The sequence below is a fragment of the Chinchilla lanigera genome, unplaced genomic scaffold (genome assembly GCF_000276665.1).
Source record: "Chinchilla lanigera isolate Chin_1 unplaced genomic scaffold, ChiLan1.0 scaffold00051, whole genome shotgun sequence".
In the NCBI taxonomy this organism is placed as follows: domain Eukaryota; kingdom Metazoa; phylum Chordata; class Mammalia; order Rodentia; family Chinchillidae; genus Chinchilla; species Chinchilla lanigera.
Window position 1 is genome coordinate 16,683,741 of NW_004955452.1, and position 15,815 is coordinate 16,699,555.

General features: G+C 51.4%; 1 protein-coding gene and 1 long non-coding RNA gene across 2 annotated transcripts in view; one reads left to right on the top strand and one right to left on the bottom strand.

Moving 5' to 3' along the window:
• Positions 1-1,043: 1,043 nt before the first annotated feature.
• The window catches only part of Macf1 (microtubule-actin crosslinking factor 1), a gene marked incomplete in the record, with an annotated part of 341,157 nt that continues 326,385 nt past the window's right edge, over positions 1,044-15,815 (top strand). The window contains 3 exon segments of the mRNA XM_013519481.1: positions 1,044-1,259; positions 1,723-1,777; positions 2,636-2,907. Coding sequence (XP_013374935.1) covers positions 2,688-2,907 — 220 coding nt within the window.
• Positions 12,528-15,809, bottom strand: LOC106149713. The gene is made up of 2 exons (XR_001236036.1): positions 15,264-15,809; positions 12,528-12,832 (listed from the first exon to the last, which is right to left on the bottom strand). It is a non-coding gene; the product is annotated as an uncharacterized LOC106149713 (long non-coding RNA).

The window sequence follows — 15,815 nt, forward strand, 5'->3', positions numbered from 1 at the left end:
GTCTCGCGGGGCGGCCGCGCCCCAACTGGGGCAATGGGTTGCGGGGTGACGGACGCGGCAGTCGCTGTCCGGCTTCGCACCTGCGGCCCCGCGCCGGGGTCGCAGCGCGCGCCCAGCTGGGTGCCCTGGCGGGCTTCCTGGGGAAACGGGGCGTTGAGCCCTGCGGGGGCTCGGCGAAGAACCCGCAGGAGCGGGCAGGACCGGGCGCGAAAGGTCGCCTGCGGCCCTGGGGCTCGGGGCTGGCCCCGGAGCCCTGTGGGTCCTCGGGCACGCGTCCCCGCTCTTTGTCAGCCACGCGCGGCGAGCACGCGGACCCACCCGCGCCGCCGTGTCGCGGGCGCGCCCCTCGCCGCCGTGGGGAAGGGGATGGGGCGAAGTGGGGAGGCCGCAGCAGGCGAGCGCCGGGTCGGGAGCCTCTCGCACACTCCGCCTGCGGCCTTTGGGATGGATTGGGGGCGTGGGCGCGCGCTCAGGTGAACCGGGACTGATGGAATGACCTGGGTGGCCGAAAGGGTGGGACCGGAGCCTTGAGGTCAAACAGGTGTGTGTGTGTGTGTGTGTGTGTGCGCGCGCGCGTGTGTGTGCGTGAGTGTGTGTGTGTGTGTGTGAGAGAGAGAGAGAGATAGAGAGAGCCAGGCAGAGGGGAGGACGATTGCTCCCGGAGGAGGCCCTGGCTCAGCGGGTCTTTGTAGTAAAATGGGCGTTTGGGAGGGGAATGGGCGGCTTTGGAATGAAGCAGGTGGTCCGAGAGGAGGAGCATTTTCCTGCCTGGGGCGGAGGGTAGGGTGGAAGCACAACCCGAGTTTCCAGATGTTGGGGCTGGTGTTTCACAACCTGGCCCGGGTATAGGAGCCGGGAGGTGGGCGCCAGAAGGTAAGGTGTGTGTGTGTGGGGACACTAGGATAAAGGGCTAAGCTGTGCCAGAACCTGAGCTCTTTCCTCTCCATCTCTCCCTGAACCCCTCTTGGTGCTCCTTGGGAAGAGGCCGCGTCGCTGCTGGCTCGGGGTGGGGGACTGTCTTGGCTGGGCTGTTTTTTCTGCCTTAGGCGGCCTAGAGGCGTCCTACACCTTTTGATGTTTCTTTTGTTATCTCTGAGTTCTGTGCTTGTGGTGCGGAGCTGCCAATGACCCAGGAAGCTGTCTCTGCCCCTTGCTGCCTCCAGGCAGAGATTCCCAGAATCCTGGAGGAGCTGTGCCAGAGATCCGTGGAGTCCAGCCATTTAGGCCACCTCCCTGTCCCCACACAGCCTGGTGTGCAGGTATTTCCCATAATATCCCTAGTCCACATCTCCTGCCTTCCCTGGCGCCAGAGAGAGGTGCTCACCCAGCCTGGGTTTGGGGCCCTAGGAAGGCTGACCGCTGCAGGCATGCGCCATCTCAGCTCTGATGGAGCCCTTAGGGTGGTGGGCCGTGTAGCAGATGGCCCTGGGAAGTGAGCTTGGCCTGGAAAGGGAAGGCTGCCCAGGCTGGCTGGTGGAGTCCAGCTGGCCTCAGAATGATTGTGTTTCCACTCATCTCCCTCCACTAGTTAAACTGACCAGAAAAACTGTCTGTGCCACCTCCCCATCCCCACACTGTACATCTTATTCCCATACCAGTCCTGGAATGAGCCATGAATATTTTACCTAATGCCTGCTGTTTGGGGTGCCATGTATGGCAGCGGCCTGTTTTGCTGTGTTCTTAAAATATCCTCTAAGGTAGAATATTACCCCCATTTTGCAGATGATGAAACTGAGTCTCCGAGGAGTGGAGTGACTTGCCCTTGATCACACCAATTGTAAGTGGCCAAACCTGAATTTATATGTAGGTGTTTTAAATTGAGTACTTTGTGTAGTATGTCCCCTGGAAAAATGCAGGAATTTTTGTCTATTCTAGCTTGCTTTGTTTCATGCCTGCCATTGAGTTCCTGCTTCAGCTTTTTGATAGTATGTCCCACCTACTGCCCGGTTTTGTCCTCACAGAATTCCTGGCAGCGAAGTAGAAGGGGAATGTAGCAATAGTTGCTGTTTATTGAGTTCTCACTGGGCACCAGGCAGTGTTAAGACTTTATGTGCAGGATCTCATTCAGTCCCCATGAACAGCCCTATAAGGTTAGGTGCTAGCATTATCCCCATTTTACAGATGAGGATGCTGAAGCTAAAGAGATTAAATGGCCCTGGCTTCTCCAGGGTCACATAGCTGGTGAGTGGGGAGTAGATCTGAACTCACTTTTTTTTTTTCTAAATCTGTGAGACCTGTGAACTTAATCCTGTATGTTCCAAATAACAATAGTGGTTGCTAGTAGTTGGAGCTAACATTCATACAATATTTTAAGATTTACAAATTTTTAAATATGATACCTAATATGGTTTCCCCCAGGTCCCCTGAATTGCTTTTTTGGTTTTGGTTTTTTGAGACAGGGTCATGTTATGTAGTTCAGGCTGGCCTTGAACTTTCAGTGATCCTTCTGCCTCAGCCTCTCAAGTATGGGACCGTGCCTGGCATGCATAGCTTTTGGCATGTATTATCATTATGAAGTTGGATAGGTAGAGGTCAAGTTAGTGGCAAAACCAAGGCTAGGATCACTGCCTCCCAAGCCTCAGTGTTCCTTGTGTGTCCCCTTCCGTCTGTTCACATTCGTCCTTTCCTCTTCCAGATCCCTTCTCTCTGGAGTCCCAGGTCCTCCTGCTGCAACTCCTACCTAGACCATGTCTTCCTCTGATGAAGAAACGCTCAGCGAACGGTCCTGCCGGAGTGAGCGGTCGTGTCGGAGCGAGCGGTCTTACCGGAGTGAGCGGTCAGGGAGCCTGTCTCCCTGTCCCCCTGGGGACACCTTGCCCTGGAACTTGCCACTACATGAGCAGAAAAAGCGGAAAAGCCAGGACTCTGTGCTGGACCCCGCAGAGCGTGCTGTAGTCAGAGTTGCTGGTAAGAGAGTTCCCTCTGCAACTGGATGCTGTGGCCGTAAGGGACGGACAGGCTGGTGTGCAGCCATTGCCTGGGTGGGAAGCAGAGGGGTCCTGGCATCAAGCCAGCTGGAATCTAATTGATTACTGCTGGCAACATGATGAAAGCAATGAAGAAAAACTCGGAAGAGGAAAGTCTGTTCCCCCATGCTAAAAAGAGACCTGCTTTCCTTTCTGCATCCTCTTCCTTTGCCCCCTCAGTTCTGTGTAGTTGCCTGCATGGCCTGTGTACCATTCTGACTCTTCAGTTCCTCTTTTTTTTGTCCTTTTGAGACAGGGTCTCACTATGCAGTTCAGGCTGGCTTTGAGCTCACTTTGTAGCCCAGGCTGGCCTCGAACTTGCAAGGATCCTCCTGCCTCAGCCTCCCGAGTGCTAGGATGACAGGCGTGCGCCACCATGCCCGGCTTCAGTTACTCTTGTAGCAAAAAGATTTTCCTTATTACACCAGACTGTAGTGAATTTTAAAGACTGTGCAATATTTCATGATTTTCCAAACCCTACTCTTTTCCTCCAACTTTGTGGCCATAGTAAGCAATACTGCCATGAATATGGTTAAGAATAATAACTTTTGACTTCCGAATAACAACTTTTGACTGTGTTATTTCATCATAGTGAAGTCTTTCAAGAGGGCAGTGCCACTCACATTGCCTTCTGAAAGTGTTGGGCACCTCCTCCCCTGGCTCCGGGTCAGCGCTGGGGGCTGCCTTGGCCTCTGCTGGGAAGTGCCCAGTTCTCCTTTGCCAAGCAGCCGTGGGGTGCACTGGTTATGAGGCGGGCTCTGGTGGCCCTGCTAACAGACCGGCTGTGCGACTCCCTTACCTCAGTAAGAACGCCCCCGTGCATGCGGAAAGTCACTGCTTGTGCTGGAGGTATGCAGAGCCCCTCCCTGGGGTGTGCTCAGCGTCCCCAGAGGAGCAGTTAGTGGCATCACCCGCCTTCAGCCCATGGTCAGGTCCTGTCCTGTTGCCTCCGCTGTGTCTCTCAAGTTTATGCCCCTCATCATCACCTCCTCTCACTGTGACCTTCCAGCTGACGTCTCATTCCTCCCCCACTTCTTCCACATGACCAACAGTACTTTATTCTCAAATGCAAATGTGACCATATTACTCAGCTGTTTTTAAACCATCTTTGGCTCCTTCTTGCCTGTGGAATGAAGGTCTCAGGGGAAAGGCTCATCAAGACCAGGCCTTATTCTACTTCTTGCATCTCACCTGCGGCCCCTTGACCCCCAAGCACCCTGCCATGCTGTACTGGAGCTTGTTCTCCAGAGGTATGCAGCATGCAGGGTCCAACTTCCATGCTTTCATTTTCTTCTCTGCAAGATGCTGCTTGCCCCTCCTTCTCTTTTAACTGTCGCCTCCTCTGTCCCTAATGCCCCCGGAGGTATCCAGAGCTCCCGCCTCCGTTCTCATATTCCTACTTTTCGCTCCTCCATGTTCCCTTGCACAGAACAGCAGTTAACTGACAGGGAGCCTATCCCTCCTTCAGGACCGTGAACCATTAGGGACAGTGGCTTGTTTACACGTTGTGCCCCCTGGGTGACTCCCACAGATCTTTGCTCATGCTAGAGATCAGCCAGTGTTGAATGACTGAGTGAATGTAAGGGGTGTTGAGAGGATAATGTGACAGATTGTGATCAGGAACAGGCAGTAGGCTATAATGGGAAGTCAGACAGGGAGAGGGTTATGTGGGCTCAAATAAGCAGGAAGGATTTTAGCAAGCACGAGCTCTAAGGGAGGAAACAGCAGTGGGCTTGGCAGGCAAGCTGCAGTTTGGATCTCCTTCTATTATGCAATAGGGAGCCCTTGGAGGGAGCTCTCAAGCCCTACGTGCCTGTAGCCCAAGCCAGTACTAGAGCTTCAGAGCTGTCCCTAAGAGGTAGGAAGGGCTTTACTTGTCCCTAGCCTTGAGAAGCCATGACTCAGGAGCCTCTGACTCACAGACCTCTCGCCCTCTTGAAGGCAGAGCTGATGCTTCGTTCTTTCTTATATGCCCCACTCCATCCTGCACCACTCTTCCAGGTCACTTTGGGGTGCCTTTCCCTTCCATCTTCTCTGAAGAGACCTCGCTGATTAAGAGTCTGAGGCTGGACTAGAAGTGGAGTGGATATGAAGGGGCTTAAACCCCAGCCAGAGCCCCTCAGGACGCCGCTGGATGAAGTGACTGAGGGAGGGGGTGCTGTACTGCGATCTTTGCATCCTGACCCTGCCCAGTCTGTCTTGAGTAGGGGGCTGGGCTGGTGAGGATGGAAATGGGGAGATTGCCATGGTTAAAAATAACTTGTGTGCTGCAGCTAGGCGTGTTTCTTCCACAGGAGAGGAGCGAGGCAGCAGAGACGAGGCGGGACTGCTACTTTAGGGTCTGGCTGAAGTCTCTGTGTGATTTTTAGAGTGTTGTGGGGCCCCAGCAGAGCAGTGAGAAAGGCAGCCTTGCCCGTGTGGGGATTCTGCACAGAGCTGCGAGGGGCAGGTCTTTGGCCCCAGGATGCTCTTAGGCTCTCTGCAGCAGATCTTGGATCTTCCCTTCCAGTGAGGAAATGAAGTCAGGCTCCCACTGGCAGCCAGCTGTGGTCTGTGCAGTTTCTCCTCCCCCTAGGTCTGCATTAGGAAGCCAGGTGGGGGTGTTCGAGTCAGTCTCTCCAAATGCAGCGACTCTCCTTTCCTTGCCCTCTCTGTGTCCTAAGCTGGTCTCAGAGCCTTGCCCTTGCTGGAGAGGCCCGATGGAAGCACCCTGCTGGTCCTGCCTGTCGCAGGAGAGAGGCGAGTCTGGGCCAAGAAACCTGCTGGTCTCAGTGAGCAAAGTCAAGAAGACTGTAGGGGCGCCACACATTCTGCAACCTGATTCTTCCTTCTGGCTTCCTGTCCTCATCCTTTCTGTCCGTTCTTTCTCTCCCTTTTCTTTGCCAGCCCTATTCCCAACTCCATAAGCCCAGCCGCGCTGAAATTTAACAAGAGTCATGTATGAGAGCACCCCGTATCTCTTCATGAGCTTTGCGGGCCACTTACTGACGTTGTAATAACACATGTGCTAGGCAGGACAGTGGCTTAGCATCTGAGGCCCAGAGGCCTTAGGAACTTGCCCGGAGTCACACAGACACAGCTTCTAACTCCAAACACATACCTATTTTCATTCCTTAGGCAAGCAGGCCAGTCTGACTCTTCTGCCAGTGACCCCTAATAGCTAACCTGGTACTCTGAGTCACCCGAGAGACCTTCTGGTCACTTTTGAGAGAGGCCTCAAGGGGAAGGCAGCAAAAAGATAGAGGGAACTTTGCCCTTTCCCTTCTGGCTGTCTCTCCGTAGCAAACAGCAGATTATCCTTACTCCCTGAGTGGGGGCAGCAAGGAAGGCAGACCTGGGAGATTATTCTAGCAAGGAGTATAGCCTCAAAGTGTAGAGGAGGGTGGTGGGAAAAAGATTGCATTTCTTGGGTGCTGCGGAGAGTGGAGGAAAAATAGGTGTCAGACGGGTTTCATGTAATTTATACTGCACCACTCTAGGGGGTGCCATTTACAGTTGTTGCATTGTAGCTTTGTGTTTTTATTACTACTAGATTCCTGCCGATGGAAGTAAATGTTTTATTTGGAGTAGGGCAGGTTGTGTGTAGAAGGGATTCACAATCTAGCAGGTATTCATTCATCCAACATCACATATTCAAGGCCTTTCCTGTGTTTGTCATATTTCCTGTGGGCCTGTCTTTGTGGAACTCAGTCTGGTTGAGAGTACTGAAGGAAAACGTTAACTATACCCTCATGTGTATTGTGAAGGCAGGGAGCACAGGGACTAGGCTGAGGAGGAGTCTCCTAGTTAGCCAGTCGGAAGCGCCCATGGGATTCATTTTAGGAGCCCTCAGCTGTGCTGTTGCAGTGATTCCCCGCATCGGCTCCACTGTGGCCTCCCTCAGGAAGCCTTCCCTGATCTCTTCAGTAGATCTCTCTCCAGTCCTTGTTGGCTTTATTTTAAAGTTTATTGTCTCCAGGTTCATTTCTTCCACCAGATCTAGAGACTGCTGTATTCCAAGCCCCATCTTGCCCTTCTGCCCTGAGGCAGGCAGCCCTGAGAAGGTCAGGGGGGAAGCCTGCTCCAGCAGGAAAGCTTAGAGAAGACATCCCACAGGCACCTCTCTGGGTATTCACTTGTTCAGTATAAAGATGGATTGAGCCTCAGCTGTGTACAAGGCACTGTGGAGACAATCGGATGTACCGTCAGAAAATGTAGGCAGCCTGGTGTGTTGGTGTACGCCTGTAATCTCAGCACCCAAGAGGCTGAGGCAGGAAGAGCCCTATGAATTAGAGGTAAGCCTGAGCCACATAGTGAGTTCAAGACCGGCCTAAACTACACAGTGAGACCCTGTCTCAAAACAAACAAACAAATGAGACTTCACTTTTTGGGGTCTTGGTTTCCATATCTGTAATAGAGAGGTAATGGTATCTGCTTCCAGTGACCACTGAGTGGAGATCAGAAGAAGCTGGAGAAGTACAGGTACGCATGTCAGTTCTGTGCTTAGCACGATCCTTCCTAGTAACGTCCTTGGCAACCAGCAGAGGCAGTGGAGGCTGTGGGAGGCCAGAGGCCCCAAGCCTCTTAGATCTGTCCCTTTCTTTTGTTCGTTCCACGGCTTTATGAGAGAGCAGATGGAAATGGTTTATTCTGACCAAGCTGTGGACAGTAAGAAAAGAATGCAGCCATGGGAAATGGAACTCTAAAAACAGCCCCACTGGTAACCCTTATTCCTGACCAGGCAACTTGGCATGTCCCAGGCTTTTCTGAGCTTTGTATCTAAGAAGAGTCCTCCCCCTTCCCAGTTTCTCTGCTTCCTAGCAGCGTTCTCAGATCCCTGGCCCTGTCCTGGAGCTTGGTTTCAGTAGCGCGAGAGTCCCCTGAAAGTGGGACAGAATAAATTGTAGCTGCATACCACCAGCTCAGCTTTGGCTCTTTGAAAGCAAATCTGGGTCACATTAGCTGCAGGGATAGAAAATGACCACGTGGGCAGAATTCTGTGCAGGTGGTAGAACTAACAGCCAGTCTGTCCTTCCTGTGAGGCCCAGGGGCCCTGTGGGACCCCAGCTGGCACAGGAGGTGGTTGCTGCATTGCGAGGTGCAGTGATGACTTTATGCCATTGCTTCCTATCATGCACTTCCAGTGACTTCCAGGTGACACAGAGAAAGGTTTCAAATGGCATTCTGGCTCATGCCTCTGTTTCAGGAACATCCTGGCTCATGCTTCTGTTCCAGAGGTTAGGAATGCAGGGAAAAGGGGTGATTACTTTGGGGACTGTAGAAGGCTGTCACTTCTTGGGCTTATGGGCCGAGAACTGACACCATGGCAGGATCTAGGGCTGCATTTATGTCTTTCAGCAGCCTTCCCTGGAGAAAGGGCTGTGGACACACCTAGAGATGATCATTAGTAACCCAGGGGCGATGCCAAGCCTGGCCGGCGGCCTCTCTTTTCCTTTTTGCTGTGGTGGGACCTGCCACGATTTGGCCCTGCGACTGCCTGTCACTACCTGTAGTTGAAAGCCGACCGGTTTTACTTTGGGTCTCCTGTAAGGTCAGAGGGGTGGCCCTGGCTGGATTCTGCCTGGACTGAGGACGCTCGTACAGACAAGGTCTGGGGCTACTATATTAGTGGTTGTGGGCTGATGTTCTTTCTCCTTTCTCTCTTTTTTGTGATACATGGAAATGAACCAAAGAAATTTGCCCTGAGCTACATCTTTGCTGTTTTGTTTTTTATTTTGGGACAGGGTCTCACTAAATGGGTAACTTGCCCAAATGGGGCTCAAGCTTGCACTCTTCCTGCCTCAGCCTCACAGAGTATTAGGATTCTAGGCAGGTATGCTCAGCTTGTGCTGACATTCTGTCCTAAACTGTGCTCCACCCCTGCTCGGCTACCTTGTGGTCAGAGGGAGGGGTCTTGCCTGGAGCCTCCATGTGTGTCTCTGGGCACGCCCTCCCTCCTTGCTCCCTCATTTGTGTATTTCCACAGTTGCTCGCTTAGAAAAATTTTTTTAAAAATTAAGGTACTAGGGCCTGAGTCCCGGGGCACATATATGCTAGGCAAGCACCCTCCCACTGAGTTATATTCCCAGCCCTTTTTATTTTCAGAGGGATCTCCCAAAATTGCCCATGCTGGCCTTGAACTTGTGGTTGACTTGCCTCAGCCTCTCCAGTGGCTTTGGAGTTAGTTAGAATCCTCATTTCATCACTCACTCACTCACCAGTTGAAGACTCTGCAGAGCTTCTGACCTCAACAAGCCTTACTTCCTCATTGTTGGAGGGGTGGGGAGGCAAAAGAGCTACCCCGGAGTCTGCAACTATTCTAATGAATGCCGGCCATTCATTTGCATACTCGTTCATCTGTGAGGTCCTGATGTCCTGCTCCCTGGTTGGTCATGCAGGTTGCTCATTAAACATTACAGGAGCTACCTTGTCGTGGGCTTAGACTTGGTTTCAGAGCCGGCCTGTGAAGGGAGTTAGAATCCAGCCTGAGCTGTGCTACACTCAAGCCAAAGAGAGTCTGGAGGAAGTTCCTGGAGAGAAGGGCCTCCTCCTACTCCTGCCTCTTCTGGGCCCAGAGCACTGATGGTGTTTTTTTGTTTTGGTTTGGTTTTTGGCAGTACTGTGTATGAACCCAGGGTCTTTACATTTTGCTACATCCCTAGCCCCTTTTTATTTTTTATTTTGAGACAGGGTCTCTCTAAGTGGCTAAATTGCCCAGGGTGGGCTTGAACTTGTGATCCTTCTGCCTCAGCCTCCTGGGGGCTGGGATTATAGATGTGCACCTCTATGATTAGCTAAAGACAACATTCGATCTGAGATTTGAAAAAGAAATAATAATTTGCCAGGACAATCTGAAGACAGAGAGTACATGCCTGTTACTTGTTTCTGTTCTTGCTCTCCTTTCTTCAGCCTTGGTAAGGTGGAAGGAAGGAAAATGAACAGAGAACAGCTGGTGGCAGTTAAGAACTGAAGAGTCCTTGTTGGGCATGGTGGCACATGCCTATAATTTCAGCACCCAGGAGGCTGAGGCAGGAGGCTTGCCACGAGTTCAAGGCCAGCCTGGGCTACATAGTAATTCAAGGCCAGCCTGGACTCCATCAGGAGACCATGTCTCAACTTCCTCTACCCCCTCCCCCCATTAAAGAATGGATCAGGTGGGTTGCAGAGTGGACTCTGGATTCAGTTCAGGAGCTTCTGAGAGATGCTGCCAACTGGAATCTCCTGGTAAAGAATAGCTGGAAGAGCTACTGTGTAGAGCCTTAGACACGTGCCAGGCATCTTACATGTATCACTGAAGCCTCGAAGAACCCTGGGAAGAAGTTGCTATTCTTAACAGAAATGTTAAGGAACTTGTCTGAGATCGTCCAGCAAACAAATAGTGGAGCTGGGATTCAACAGTGCTCAGAGTGTGGAACCCCACGTGCATCGTACGCCCTGTGCAGCTGCTGAGTGCCATGCTTTAGGCACTTTTTAGGCTGCTTTAGACATACACTAAAGAAGTAGGAAGAATAATATATTGCTGAACACCCATGACCCTGAAGCAAGAATTATGGTCAGTCACGGCCAGTCTTTTTTCACTTATACACCCTACTTCTGCCTCCCTACTTAGGTAGGAGAAAGTTTAGAATAATCATGTACTTTTCCTTGCCTTGCCTTTTTCTCTTCTCTCCTTTGTTCTTTTTTGGGACAGGATCTAGCTATGTAGCCCAGGCTGGTATTGATTTTCCTATCCTCCTGCCTCAGCCTCCGGAGTGCAGGGAATGCAGGTGCCAATACCTCCACCTCCTGCTGCACGTTTTAACTTTTATATTACACAACCTTTCCTCCCATAGTAAGTATATCAACTTATCTGCCTCAGAGCCCGTATCTGAAGACCAGAGCCAGGGCCCCTTGATCTACTGCCCAGGGCCTTCTGACTTCTAAGGCTGGGTACCAGGGACAGTGTGTCCCTTCTACTGTTGTTCTGGGATTCTCTGGTCCATGCAGGTCAGCTTCCGGCTACAGCTTGCTTGATCTGTGACTAGAAGATGATTTCTGAGGGTGGCGTCTGTGTGTTTTGCCAAAACACCTCAAGCTTATGGACCCTGGATTTGAATCGGGACCCTGTCACCATGATTGAGGAAGGCATCCCCAAAATGGATTTCAAGGAGTCAGTCTTGAGAGTCTGAATTTGAGATGCAACAATAGGATGGAAATCTTTAAAATCAAAGAGGAAGGAATTCTGTTTAAGAGAGTGGCTGGATCTTGGGCCTGCCTTGGTGCTGGTGAACGTGTTCTCATTTAGGGGCACTGCTTTCTAGGGGCCCTTGGGGTCTTGGTCTTTGTGCTGAGTTCTGTGTTCCTGTCACTACCCCTTTAGAGGTTTGTGTCCTGGGGGGTGAGTGGGAAGGGGAGATCTTGTTCTGAATGGAGGGTTGCCTCATAGGCAAATTGCCACAGCTCCCAGTTGAGGGAACCTCTCAACTCCCCAAAGAGTACAGACTGCCTGTGGCCCTGCTTGGTAGGAACTTTGGGGCCCCACCCAGCGGGGGCCCCAGCGCAGGAACGGGGAGTGAATATGGTTGAGTGGGGCTCATGTGAGCTATGGTGCCCCCTTGAAGAGGCAAAATACAGCAGTTTTATTCACACACAAGGTGGGAGATGTCAGAGTGGTCAGTACCTTTCTACCTAGTATTGTTATGTTCCTAATGCCAGGCTTTGTGCTTAGCATGTTACAGGTTGTGTTGGACCCAATCTTCAATTCAACTTTAGGGGACAGAGAGCTATTGTAGAGGTGGACACCCAGAGAGTTGTAACTTGCCCTGGATCACCCAGCCAGTCAGGGCCTAGCTGGGAATGGCTATAGCCCTACTCAGGGCAAGTCACTGCCTCCCTCGGTCAAGGAACAGTGAGTAATAGTAGCTAACATCTGTGCAGTGTCTTCACACCCATTGTCTCCACTGTGCCTGGGAATACCCAGTGAGGGAGGCATTCTAAGGCTGCTTGGGTCAGCTGCCTGTCAGGGGTCCACCCTCTGCTCATGTCCACCAGTAAGGACTGGAGATTCTTTGGCATTGGTTCTCATAAGCCAGGGGAGAAGGCCTAGAGACAGGCTGAGGTGGAGCGAATTGGCCAGTTGCTATGGTTACCCAGCTGGCTGGGTAACCATTTTGAGGGTTGCTATGGTGACATGCTGCCTGGTGGCAGGGACCTTGTCTTCCTGGGTGGCTGGCACCATCCAGGCTTCTTAAATTGAACTCTTTCACTTTCTGAACAGAAGAGGGCAGCATGAGAGTGGGCAAAATCTTCCTACCCCTGAGCAGATTTGGGAACTTGAGGCAAAGCTTAGAAAGGGTTTCCAGGAGCTGGGCAAAAAAGGAGTTTTGGAGCTAGGCCTGGAGGCAGAACTCCTAAGACTGGAACTAGGCAGTTTTCCTCCAAGAGCAGGGGCAGCCCCTTCAGTGTCTGACATCAGCTCCTATTGGGGAATGTGAAAGGCACAGGAGACTGCTTGCCCTTGGAAGGAGGGGTGGAGGAGCACATGTGTGTGCGTGCGAGCGCACGCACACACACACACACACACACTCTTGCTCTCTCGCCCTCTCTCTCATGCCCTACTAGCACATTTATTTGTACTGCGTCCATAAGCACATGCAGAATAGTGTAGCATGAGCCAAATGAAGAAGTGCTTGGGGAGCCTTCTGGAACTTGGGGAGGGGCACTAGCAGAGAGATGATTTCGCACTCTTCTGTGCACACACAGTGCCTGCGCTCAGCCCTTGAGCCCTGACTGAACACTGAATTGGATTCTCAGTTGTCTTGAGTCGCAGATCTGGCCCCATTCTCAGCCTCCATGAGCATCCTTCACTGAAGCATCCATTCCTTCAGCAAATATTTACTTTTGCAGTGCTGTGGAAACAAGTATGTGTTACCTACTAAGGAATGACCACCTACTAGTGAAAGTACTGTGTTAGGGCCTGTGATGAATGAAGATGAAACAGATGTCACTGCCCTCAAAGAATTGATGAACTAGAGCTCAGCATGGTGGCGCATGCCTGTAATCCTAGCACTTGAGAGGCTGAGGCAGGAGGAGTGCCCTGAGTTTGGGGTCAGCCTGGGCTCCATAGTGAGTTCAAGGCCAGCCTGAACTACAAGTGAGAACTTGTCTCAGAAAACCAAATGAAATCCAAACAAAACAAAACCAAAACAAACAAAAAATCCCAAGTATTTATCCAAAGTTATTTGCTACATGCTACGTACCTGCTACGTGCTACTTACTATGTACTGCTGAACAAGACAGACAAGATTCCATGCCCTTAGGGAGCTAATTCTTTCAGAAAGGATGAAAGATGCTGAGCCCGGAACTTCAGATGTGTGGGTATTAGCAAAGAGGAAGCAGGGTGTCCTAGAACCAGCTAACCTGGGGATCAAGGAAGACTCCCTGTGGGGTCTCAGCAGGGGCGGTTGTTGAAGGGGGCCTACCAGAGCAGGGGAGTGATAAAGGGTTATAGCTGGGGAGAAAAGCATGTGAGAGGGCTCAAGGCCACAGACCACTTTTGAGCTGAAAGGAATTAAAGTAGCAGGGCTTTAGAGAGAAGGCTCTTGACAGGAAGGGGAGGACTCTAAGCAAGTCCTTATCCTTCATTTCCTTGTCTTACCCTTCTTTCCCACTAGATGCCCTCCTGAGTACATCCTGCCTCCTGTTTCCTCCATTGCAGCCTCCTTAGAAATACTGTACAACAGCAGGCTCACCAGTTAGGAGCAAAGGAAAAAAATCACAGGCCAAAAGGAGAAAGCCTCAGAGCTTTCCCAGTTGTGTGGTCTGGCTATAAATTCACTCTTGCTTTGAAAAACAATGAAAAAAGAAAAAGAAAAACCTCCCCATCAGAGGCTTCCCTCTTTCCCATCCTCCCAGCGGCTGCTTTGTTCCTCTAGCCTTGTAAAATTTTGTCTGTGTAAAACAGGAACATCAGCCAAACATGTGGACTTACCCCTTCCCATTTATTAGAAGAATGCATTACTTCAAACTCTCGTGGGGGCATTTAAATGCAAATTTTGTCAAGAAAGCAAGTTGAGTGAAGCTGCTGTAACCATAACCCAAACCAGAACTTTCTTCTTTCATTACTGTGTATCATAGTGGGAATCGCAGCTCCTTGCCCCCCCTGCCAACCCCACACACATTTTAACACAGCCGGATTCCGAGAGCGGGTCTTTTCCTTTCTGCCCCTTCTTATTTCCTCCCCTTTAGTAGGCCCCAGTCACAATTCTTGAGGAACCTGTTCTCAAAGTGGTGTATGTAGGTAGCCCTGGGATGCTGGTGGTGGTGGGGCTTTTTCACTTGCTGCTATGAAAAAAAAACAAGGCAGCAGATGTCTGCAGGGGGTGAGGGTGGAGTGTGTGTGTGTATATTTGCATCTGGGCCTTCTTAGCCCTACTGGTATAAAATAATATAGGAAACGCAGTGACTCAGCACTGATACAGTCAAAATCCCCAGAGTTAGCATTTCTGTAATCTCTGCTGTTTATGAAACATGTTTCTGTGCTACCAATCACCAACTTCTTCATTTTGTGTTTTGCACTGAGCTTTTTACTTGTTGAAAAAATATATATACCTCAAATTTATGCCCCTTCTTTTCATAGTCTGAGCTCATTAGCAGCTGACACCAAAATGTGAATTAGCTCCCCGCTCCCCCTGGATTAAATTGGAAGGAAATGAGCTTTTGTTCACAGATCCTCACTTTCCTCTTTCCGGCTCTTCCCTGTATGGTCACGCCTAGAATACAGGAGCTCAGCAATACTTGATGGAATAAGATATGATTAACGTGATTAATGACTTGCTCACCTGATTTCTGCTTATGATGTGATGTGAAAACCTATTAGCAACCTATCAGTGAAAAGCATCATTTCTTTTTCTTGTTATGAATGTACTGAGCATTGACCAAATAGTTGGCATTACTCACCAGGCACAAAGATACAATCCCTGCCCTAGGGTAAGAAACTCCTCCTCCAAAGTCTTGACACTAGGAACTGCAGCCCAAGTCCCAGTTTTGGCTGCTCAGTGCTGAATAATTTTTGTTTAATTTTTTAACTTGCTCATGTGCCCTTGTTGTGATATCGGCCAGCCTAAATTCTTACAACTCCCTCTCCCTGCCCTGAAAAATCAAGTTAACATGGGGAGGGGAATGGCAGAAGAGGTCACCTGTGGCCTGAACGTGTCACCTACGTTTACCTGGTTCCCTCGTGTACTGCTCCCGCCATGGAACCGAGGCTGAACAGAGGGCCAGCTGACGGTGGAACTTCCTCCTCAGCATGGCCCCAAGTACATTCCTACTTATATTTACCAGTTTCCTTGCTTTACTGTTTCCGTTTCCCTGATGGCAGAAAATAATCAGCTTTCCTGTTTATGCTCCGGAACCCTTTCTTTGTTCTCCAGCGGGCCTCCTTCAGTCTCAGGCTCCCGTCTGATCTAAGTCTCTGTTCCGTGGTTGTCACGGTGTGATAGTCCGTTGGGTCCGCCGCCTCCGGACGTGTGTGCTCCTGCCTGCCTCCTGCCCCCACGGCGCAGGCAGAGTCCCCTTTCCTCCTCCCTCAGTTGTCATTCTCGGGCTCTGCTCCTCGGCCTGGCCCACTTTTCGGTGCCGCGTCTGCCCTCACGCCCACTTCAGTTTCCCCGGCCTCAGGGCAGCCCTTTGTTCCGGGACGCTCTGTGGCCGCAGCGCTGTCCGGGTCTCGCCCTTGCCCCGCCTGGCCTGGGAGCCGAGGCGTCTGTGCCTTCCCTCCCGGCTCCCGCCGCAGCCGCACAGCCCGGCCCGCTTCTCTGCAGCCTGGGGCCGCCTCCTTTGTCCCGGCTCCCGGGCGGGTCAGCGCTGACCGGGGCGCCCGCCCAGCCGGCC